General features: G+C 35.9%; 2 protein-coding genes across 2 annotated transcripts in view; both read right to left on the bottom strand.

Annotated features, from left to right (window-relative positions):
• The window catches only part of Cbr-gcy-37, a gene marked incomplete at both ends in the record, with an annotated part of 17,555 nt that extends 13,425 nt beyond the window's left edge, over nt 1–4,130 (bottom strand). Inside the window, 5 exons of the mRNA XM_045236326.1 lie at nt 732–917; nt 2,006–2,154; nt 2,924–3,002; nt 3,072–3,184; nt 3,966–4,130. Of these exons, the coding sequence (XP_045095310.1) occupies nt 732–917; nt 2,006–2,154; nt 2,924–3,002; nt 3,072–3,184; nt 3,966–4,130 (692 nt within the window). The remainder of the gene's footprint in view (nt 1–731; nt 918–2,005; nt 2,155–2,923; nt 3,003–3,071; nt 3,185–3,965) is intronic.
• Nucleotides 4,131–4,765: 635 nt separating this feature from the next.
• Nucleotides 4,766–7,580, bottom strand: CBG13874 (the record flags this gene model as incomplete). The annotated part of the gene is made up of 4 exons (XM_002634729.1): nt 4,766–4,981; nt 6,127–6,359; nt 6,770–6,874; nt 7,406–7,580. 4 exons carry the CDS (start codon nt 7,578–7,580, stop codon nt 4,766–4,768), a joined length of 729 nt encoding a protein of 242 aa, XP_002634775.1.
• Between the last annotated feature and the right edge of the window lie 1,379 nt (nt 7,581–8,959).

Below are 8,959 nucleotides of genomic sequence, written 5' to 3' on the forward strand. Positions count from 1 at the left end.
TGCGTCTCTCCGAATGGCTATAACTCGCGCTGGAATAGGCCTAGAAAACTGATTTTTGTTGCATTTTATCAGCTAAAAAGTGTATTTTAAGACGGTTTTTTGAAAAATCTGAATTCTCAAAAAATTCGATAAGAAAAAACGGCAAACGCGCTATACTGCAACTGGAAACCGGTTTCTCAAACTCCTCAAAACTCGAAATTCTCAAAAATCATTGGTTTCACCGGTTTTGTTTTATCAAGACCTTTAAAAAGATCCCAAACACGACTAGGCTCCGCTCATTTCGATTTTTCAGACGCGTCGCGGTCGGTGCGTCGCGTGTCGAGGTGAAATTTCAAAATGGGCAGAACCTAGTCGTGTTCGGGCTCATTTTGAAGCATTTTCTAATAGAAATAAGTAAAATTTTTAAACTTTGAAAAAAAACTTTTAAAAAGGTAAAATGCGTTTTTTTTCTGAATTTTTGTTCGAATTTCAGTTTTTTTTGCTGAAAATTGAAGATTTTTTGAAATATTTTGCGTTATTCTTACTTATCTTGCCGAGTGCTTCAAAATGAGCCTAAACACGGCTAGGCTCCGGCCATTTTGATTTTCACCTCGACACGCGACGCACCGACCGCGACGCGCCCGAAAAACCAAAGTGGGCGGAGCCTAGTCGTGTTTGGGCTCATTTTAAAGCTCTAAACAAGTAGAACTCTATGAAAATAGTTGAAAACTAAATAAACCTCATTGATAAACTTCAAGTACTCCATTTCCGTCATTATTCCCATTTTTCGATTTCGAACTCGTTGTCCATGCTTATTATTAATAAAATGTGTGGGTTCATATCTCGTTCTGATCAGTGTCACAATCCAATCGATCGGAATCCAATAGTGCGGAGAATGACGGTCCAGACGGCTACTTTTCAAAACATGCACCTCGTCGCTGGAATTTGGAATTTGAAAAATATTCACAATTTTTTTTTAATTTTTGGCTAAACCATTTGAAATAGACCAAAATCAAAGTTATATTCAGATTCAGCACAAAAATCTAGCCTAGAATTCGTTTTCTCTGCGTCTCTAGCTCAATTTTAGAATTTTCCGGATTACTGTAGCTCCGATTCTGTGCAAACACCAAAATTCCGAAATCACTCTAAAAAGCGTCTTTTTAGGGGTAAAAATAGGCGGGGAATCTGAATTTGGAACTGAAAAAAGTCTTGAGTTCTGTTTTCACCGAGAAACTTTCGAAATAAAAAAAACTTTGGATTCAAAATTAAGTCAAATTTGAAAAATATTTTTTTCCAAAACAAAAACATTGGTTTGAATTATTAGCCAAACCAATACAAATAGGCCAAAATCAATGCCAGCTTCCATTTCAGCACAAAAATCTACTCTAGAATTCGTTTTCTCTGCGTCTCTAACTCAATTTTTGAATTTTCCCGGGATTACTGTAGCTCCGATTCTGTGCAAACACCAAATATGGCAAATCACTCTAAAATCCGCCGTTCTAGGGGTAAAAACAGGCGCGAAATTCAAATTTTGCATTTAAAAATGTCTGAAATTGCGTTTTCAGAGAGAAAATCGAGAATTTCAATGTTTCAGAAAAAAAAACCTTTTTTCGAAATTTTTTTTTTGGATTTTTCTTATTTTTAAGACTAAACTATTTGAAATAGGTGAAAACTAACTTCAAATTCGAAATTAACACAAAAATCTACTCTAGAATTCGTTTTCTCTGCGTCTCTAACTCAGTTTTTGAATTTTCCTAGGATTACTGTAGCTTCGATTCTGTGCAAACACCAAAATCTGCAAAGCCCTCGGGAAAACAACTTTTTAGGGGTAAAAGTAGGTGGGAAATTCGAATTTAACATTTAAAAATGTCCTAGAATTTGTTTTCATCGAGAAACTTGTACCTTTTTAAGGCGCATTGAGCAAAAAACCTCCAAAAGGGGGCGGAGCCTAATTTTCATCAAATATAGTCATGTTTATACTCTTTTTGAAGCTCTCTTCGAGCTAATCCGAATTTTCTAAACATACGGCGTCAAAATTCCCGAATCGGCCATATCGTCAAAAGTGGGAAACATATCTCGAACGTCGGATGAGACATCTCGAAATAGCAGAATATAAAATACGGTCAAATATCGAGCCACCGTTTGGTTGATCAATTTTTGCTCGTGTCGAGTGAACTGCAAATTTCAGATTTTCTAGATTTTCAGACAATTTCAGACAAAACTTTTAAAAAATTTCCCAAAAAAAAATTTTTTGTTTCCAATTTTTTGAGCTGAACTATTTGAAGCAGGCTAAAATCAATGTCAAATTCAGTTTCAGCACAAAAATCTAGCCTAGAAATTCGTTTTCTCTGCGTCTCTAGCTCAATTTTTGAATTTTCCCAGGATTACTGTAGCTCCGATGCTGTGCAAACACCAAAATTCCGAAATCACTCTAAAAAGCGTCTTTTTAGGGGTAAAAATAGGCGGGGAATCTGAATTTGGAACTGAAAAAAATCTTGAGTTCTGTTTTCACCGAGAAACTTTCGAAATAAAAAAAAAATTTGGACAAAAACTCAAAACAAAAACATTGGTTTGAATTATTAGCCAAACCAATACAAATAGGCCAAAATCAATGCCAGCTTCCATTTCAGCACAAAAATCTAGCCTAGAATTCGTTTTCTCTGCGTCTCTAGCTCAATTTTTGAATTTTTCGGGATTACTGTAGCTCCAATTCTGTGCAAACACCATAATTCCAAAACCACTCTGAAAGCGTGGGTTTAGAAGTAAAAATGAGCGGAGAATTTGAATTTCGCATGTAAAATAGTCCTAAATTGCGTTTTCATGGAGAAACTTCTACTTTTGCAAGGCGCCTAGAGCAAACATTTTGATTTTTGGCTTTAAAAAAGGGGCGGAGCCTAATTTTTTCAAAATTACAGATTTTCTGAAAATAAGGGTTATGACCTACCGCTTCTTTATTGAAATGCTGCTTAAACATCAGTGCCACATTTTCAGGCCATCCTAAACATCGGAACTTTTTCAGCCATCTGGAAATTTGGAATTTTGGAAAATTTTTGAAATTAAAAGTTTTTGGCGCCAAGCCAAAAGTACCGTACCTTGTCAAACAATTGAAGATCATATAGGAAATCAAAAACATCAGCGTTCCATCCATTGGAACATCCTTGGTCAAATCGAACAGCGTTTTGTAGTATTGCTCATGTTCGGTGCCCTGGAAGGAGTACTGTAGTTTATGGAAAAGCGATGTAACTCAGCGGGTTTTAGTCCAAATTTTATGAAATTTATATATTTTCAAAGCTCTTGTGAAGCGCTTCAAAATGAGTACAAACATGGCTATATTTGGGTAAAATAGGCTCCGCCCCTTTTGAAGGCTTTTTTGCTCTATGAGCCTTAAAAATGGGATTTTCTAAATGAAAACCAAAATTAGGACATTTTTTAACTTCAAACTCAAGTTCTTGCCTACTTCTACCTCTAAAAAATGTTTTTTTCCGAGTTTTTTGCGAATTTTGGTGTTTGCACAGAATCGGAGCTACAGTAATCCGAAAAAATTGAAAAATAGAGTTGGAGAAGCAGAGAAAACGAACGCTAGACTAGATTTTTGTGCTGATTCTGAATTTGGCATTGTTTCAAAGCTATTTCTGGCGGTTTAGCATAAAAATTCGAAAAAATTTAGAACATTTTTCTTTAAAAACTTTTTTTCCTGAAAAATGAAATTTTTTGATTTTCTTCATGAAAACGAAATTTGAGACTTTCAATATTTATAAATTCAAATTCCTCGCCTATTTTTACCCCTAAAAAGGCGTTTTTTAAAATGATTTGCGAATTTCGGTGTTTGCACAGAATCGAAGCTACAGTAACCCGAAAAATTTAAAAATTGAGTTAGAGAAGCAGAGAAAACCGATTCTAGACTAAATTTTTGTGCTGATTCTGAATTTGGCATCATTTTTGACCTATTTCGAATGGTTTAGCCTAAAAATTCCTTGGAAACTCACTTTCAGCCCATAAACATAAACCGAATAAAGGACAGCCATGAGAATGGTCCATCCAAGTGTCTCTCGCCAAATCAATTTCCATAAACTACCCTTCCATTTGAATATCACTACGATTACAGCCCATGCTGAAGCAGTGGCGGCGTCCAAAGAGTAGTTTACGGTCATTTAGGGGGTTATTAGACTGAGCAATTGGTCATTTAGGGACCTGTCAGGTGGCAGGTGGCACTTGGAACCGTAGTTTCTATGTTTCCAGACATCTGGGACACGCGAAAATGACGGAAATTTCTGAAATTCGAATTACTGTGATCTTGCCTACCTATATTTTCTGACTTTTGAATATTTTGAAAATTCCGGAACTTATTTTTTAGCGAATTCTGGTTTTTAGGAAACCATCCCAAAATACAATTTCTAGCAATCAATTTGCAAAAGAAACCATCTTTCTAGGTCCATTCTAACCCGAGTTTCAGCCATTTTTGCATTTAAGAGAGACGCAGAGAAACGAGAGCGCTCTCGCCTCTCTGCGTCTCTCTTGAATACAAAAATGGGTATAACTCGCTTCAGAATTGAGCTAAAAACTTGATATTTAGCTTACTTTGAAGGAGCTTTCAGATGATATATAAATTGCTAAAACCATTTTTTTTTTCAAAACTACAGTAATCCCTTCTAAAATTTTTGAGATTTCTAAATTTTGGGAAATTTTCGAATTATTATGGGAAAAAAATATATTTATATATACAAAGAAAAATTAGCTTTCAGTAAAAATATCAGAAAATAGATGAATCAGGAAAAATCGATAAAAATCAATAAATCGCAGTTTCCGGAGAGTTCTGATACGAGTGGCGATGTTGGGAGTGGCGGTTCGCATGGCTTGGTGTTAAGTTCTTAGATGACGTGACGGCTCCAGAATTCTTTTTCTGAGAATTTGAACGATGCTGATGACGTGACAAATTGGATTCTGGGCACGGCGTCAAGGAGAGACGCTTCAGGCGAGCGGCGGCGATCGCTGCTTGGTTGAACTGAAATTTTTTTAATAGTTTATTGTATATCACCGGAAAGCTCTAATTCTGACCTTTAAAATGGGCTAAAAATCATGTTTCTGGCGCAGTTTTGAAGCGAGTTATGGACCAATTTGTTCTGAAGGCGCATTCAGCTAGAGGTGATCAGCGGTTGGCACGACAGAAAGGGAGCGGCGCCTGTCGCGCCTGCCGCTCATCACCTCCAGCTGAGCGCGCCTTGCGAACAAAAAGGGCTATAACTCGGCTCAAAATTAAGCTAGAGTATTGATATTTGCACTAAAATGTTTCGAAAGTTTTGGGTAATAAGTTAGCACAAAAAGAAGCAGACTACAGAAACGCAAAGAAACGAGAGCGCTCTCGTTTCTCTGCGTCTCTTAAAATGGCTATAACTCACGTTGGAATAGGCCTAAAAAGCTGATTTTTAGCTCATTTTGATTGTGAGAATTTGTATTTTAAGCCATTTTTAGAAAATTTAGAACTTGCCACAAAAAATTTGAAAAAATGGCAAAATTTCAACAAAATCAGTTTTTTTTTCGAAAATTAGTTGATTTCGAGAATTTCAGAAATTCGAAAATTCAGAATTTTCATATAAATTTAAAATTGAAGAATATCCCGCATTTCCACAAACATTCGAAAATTTCGAAAAATTTAGAAATCTCAAAAATTTCGAATGTCTCTAAAGAAGGGATTACTGTAGTTTTGAGAAGAATACCTTCAAGAATTTTTATATCATCTGGAAGCTCAAAATCTGACAATCATAATGCGTCAAAAATCAAGTTTCCAGCTTAATTCTGAGCTGAGATATATCGCTTTGAAGTTTTGAGGAGACGCAGAGAAGCGAGATATCTCTGCGTCTCTCAATTGCAAAAAAGGCTATAACTCGCTTCAGAATTAAGCTAGAAACTCGATTTTCGGTTCATTTTGATTTTCAGATTTTGAGCTTTCAGGTGATATACAATTCCTTTGAGGTAATTCTGTCAAAATTACAGTAATCCGCTTTAAATTGTTTCTCTGCGTCTTTTAAATGCAAAAATGGCTATAACTCGCGCGAGAATAGGCCTAGAAAACTAAATTTGAGCGCATTTTAATTGCTAAAATGTGTGTTTTAAGCTAGTTTCCAAATTTTCAGATTTTCAAAATCTGACCTCCACCGAATAGACCTCGGATCTTGCGGAATTCGGTGTCAACAGATCCGTCGTTGACCCCTTTCTCGACTTCCGTCCTTCTCCGTTCACTGTCAACGTTGATGACGTGGCACTTCCAGCGTTACTTCTGAAACTTGTCGCTCTTCGTTCATTTTTGATTTTTGGAGATGCAGAAGGCGTTACAGCTCTTCCGGGAACGGGTAAACAGTTACTGGTGCGACGCATGTCGACGGCTGAAAATATAAGCTTGATTATCTGGATTACTGTAAGAGATATAAAAACATTGTCAATTGATAAAATGTTAAGCGTATTATCAGCTACATTTTATCTTTTGACAAAATGTTGATAGCTCTTACAGAAAGTGAGATATAAGGGCTCAACGTAAGAGCACTGGCTGGCGTACCACAAAGGTGGGATACATGCACTTTAAGCTCAATTATCTCGATTACTGTGAGAGATATCAAAATTTTGTCAATTGTTAAAATGTTTGTCATTTATCAGCTACATTTTATCAGTTGACAAATTTTTGATAGCTCTTACAGAAAGTGAGATATAAGGGCTCAAACTAGATAAAAGGGCTCAAAGTTGACAGTTTGGGGTGCCCGTAGCTCTGAGCTAGACGATCGCTAGCTCAAAAACTCACACTGTGTTCTGTTCCTTCGAATACTTCCATTTCCATTTGACACCCCATTTCTGTTCTGTTTGGTTGATGTTCGATTCGACGATTTAGAGCGGTTTACAGAGCCGGCTGAAAAAACAATTTTTTTTGGAATTTTTTTCAGAATCGAAGAAAGTTTCCAAAAATTTTCAAAAAATATCTTAAAATACAACCTCTAACAATCAAAATGCGCTAAAAATCAAGTTTCTAGCACTACTTTGAAGCGAGTTATAGTCATTTTTGCATTTGAGAGAGGCGCAGAGAAACGAGAGCGCTCTCTCGCTTCTCTGCGTCTCTCTGGTCTGATTTTTTAGCGCTTATTACCCAAAACTTTTAGAACATTTTAGTGCAAAAGCCAATACTCTAGCTTAATTTTGAGCCGAGTTATCGTCCGTTTTGTTCGCAGGACGCGCTCAGCTGGAGGTAATGAGCGGCAGGCGCGACAGCTGCCGCTCCCTTCCTGTCGCGCTAGCCGCTGATCACCTCTAGCTGACTGCGCCTTTAGAATGTAAACCACTGTATCTTAGCTCAGAATAAAGCTAGAAATTTGATTTTTAGCGCATTTTAAAAGTCAGAATTAGAGCTTTCAGATGGTTTATAATTCATTCTAGAGATTCTCACCATCACTCCAGAATTTCGAGAATTCCTTAACATTTCGATTGGTGTTCCGGCATGACGTGGCACGTCTCGAATTGAGCTCAGTGGCTGGAGCACTTTTTACAGCACGAACACTTCGACGGTTTCCTCCGGAGAACTTTGCAGCTCGAGTACTCGCTGTGGATTGGGAGCCACCCATGCTGGAAATGCTGAAAAAGTGTTTTTTGGCTGGAATTTTGAAATTCTTTGAAAGAAATAAGGGAAATTGGGAAATTCAGAAATTCAAGAAGTCGAAAATTCTATAATTCAATAATTCGAAAATTCAGAGCTTCCAAAATTTTTTTTTTTTCAAAAAACATTTTTTTGGACTTTTCTGTCTAAAACGTTCAAACTTTGTCAAAAACAATGTCGAATTCAAATTCAGCAAAAAAATCTAGCCTAGAATTCGTTTTCTCTGCGTCTCTAACTCAGTTTTTGAATTTTCCCAGGATTACTGTAGCTCCGATGCTGTGCAAACACCGAAATTCGCAAATCACTCTAAAAACGGCGTTTTTAGGGGTAAAAATAGGCGGGGAATTCGAATTTTGCTCTAGAAATCGTTTTTACAGAGAAAAATGAAAAATACGGAATTTAGAAAAAAAAATTCAAAAAATTCAAAAAATGAATTTTTTTGAAAATTCCAAAATTTCAAACAATTTCAAAAATTCCAAATTTGCTTATTTCCCTTCAAAAACAAAAGAAAATAAGAAAGAAAATTGTTGAAATCCGATAGTATTGCTCATTTTAGAGCCCCCGAGAGAGTGAGCCCCAATAACTATTTTAGCTCCTTGTGCTCAAAAAAAAAAGGAAAAAAAAGGGAAAAAAGTGTGAAAAAAGGAGAAAAGAACACTTTTGAATAGCAACGAAAAAAGGAAAAAAGTTGTTGAAAAAAGAAGAAAAAAAATGTAATTTGATACAAAAAAAAAAGTATTGAAGAGCAGTTTTTTTTCTTTTGAAAAAAAATCTGAGAAGAGGAAAAAACTAGGGAGAGATGTCTTGTCAACAATAATAAATATTAAGAAGAAAATTGTTTTTTTTTTAAATTTAAAATTGTAGAAAAAAATTTCAAAAAAATGTTTTTTTCACATCTTTTTTTCTTTTTCAGACTAAACCATACGAAGTAGCTTCAAAACAATGCTAAATTCGAATTCAGCACAAAAATCTAGCCTAGAATTCGTTTTCTCTGCGTCTCTAACTCAATTTTTGAATTTTCCAGGGTTACTGTAGCTCCAGATCTGTGCAAGTCGTGAATTGTTTCTTTAATTGACGTTTTTCCTACTTTTCGACTTCTAGCGCATTTTTCAATGCAAAATTCAGGTTTCCCGCCTATTTTTACCCCTAGAACGCCGCTTTTTAGAGTGATTTGGGAATTTTGGTGAGCCTTAAAAATAAGAAAAATCCAAAATAAAAATTTCGAAAAAAGGTGTTTTTTTTCTGAAAAATAGAAAATTCTCCATTTTCTCTCTGAAACCGCGGGTTTAGACATCTTTAAGTTACAAATTTGAATTTCGCGCCTGTTTTTATCTTTAGAACGGTGCT

This window comes from Caenorhabditis briggsae (genome assembly GCF_000004555.2).
Source record: "Caenorhabditis briggsae complete genome, chrIV, whole genome shotgun sequence".
In the NCBI taxonomy this organism is placed as follows: Eukaryota; Metazoa; Nematoda; class Chromadorea; order Rhabditida; family Rhabditidae; genus Caenorhabditis; species Caenorhabditis briggsae.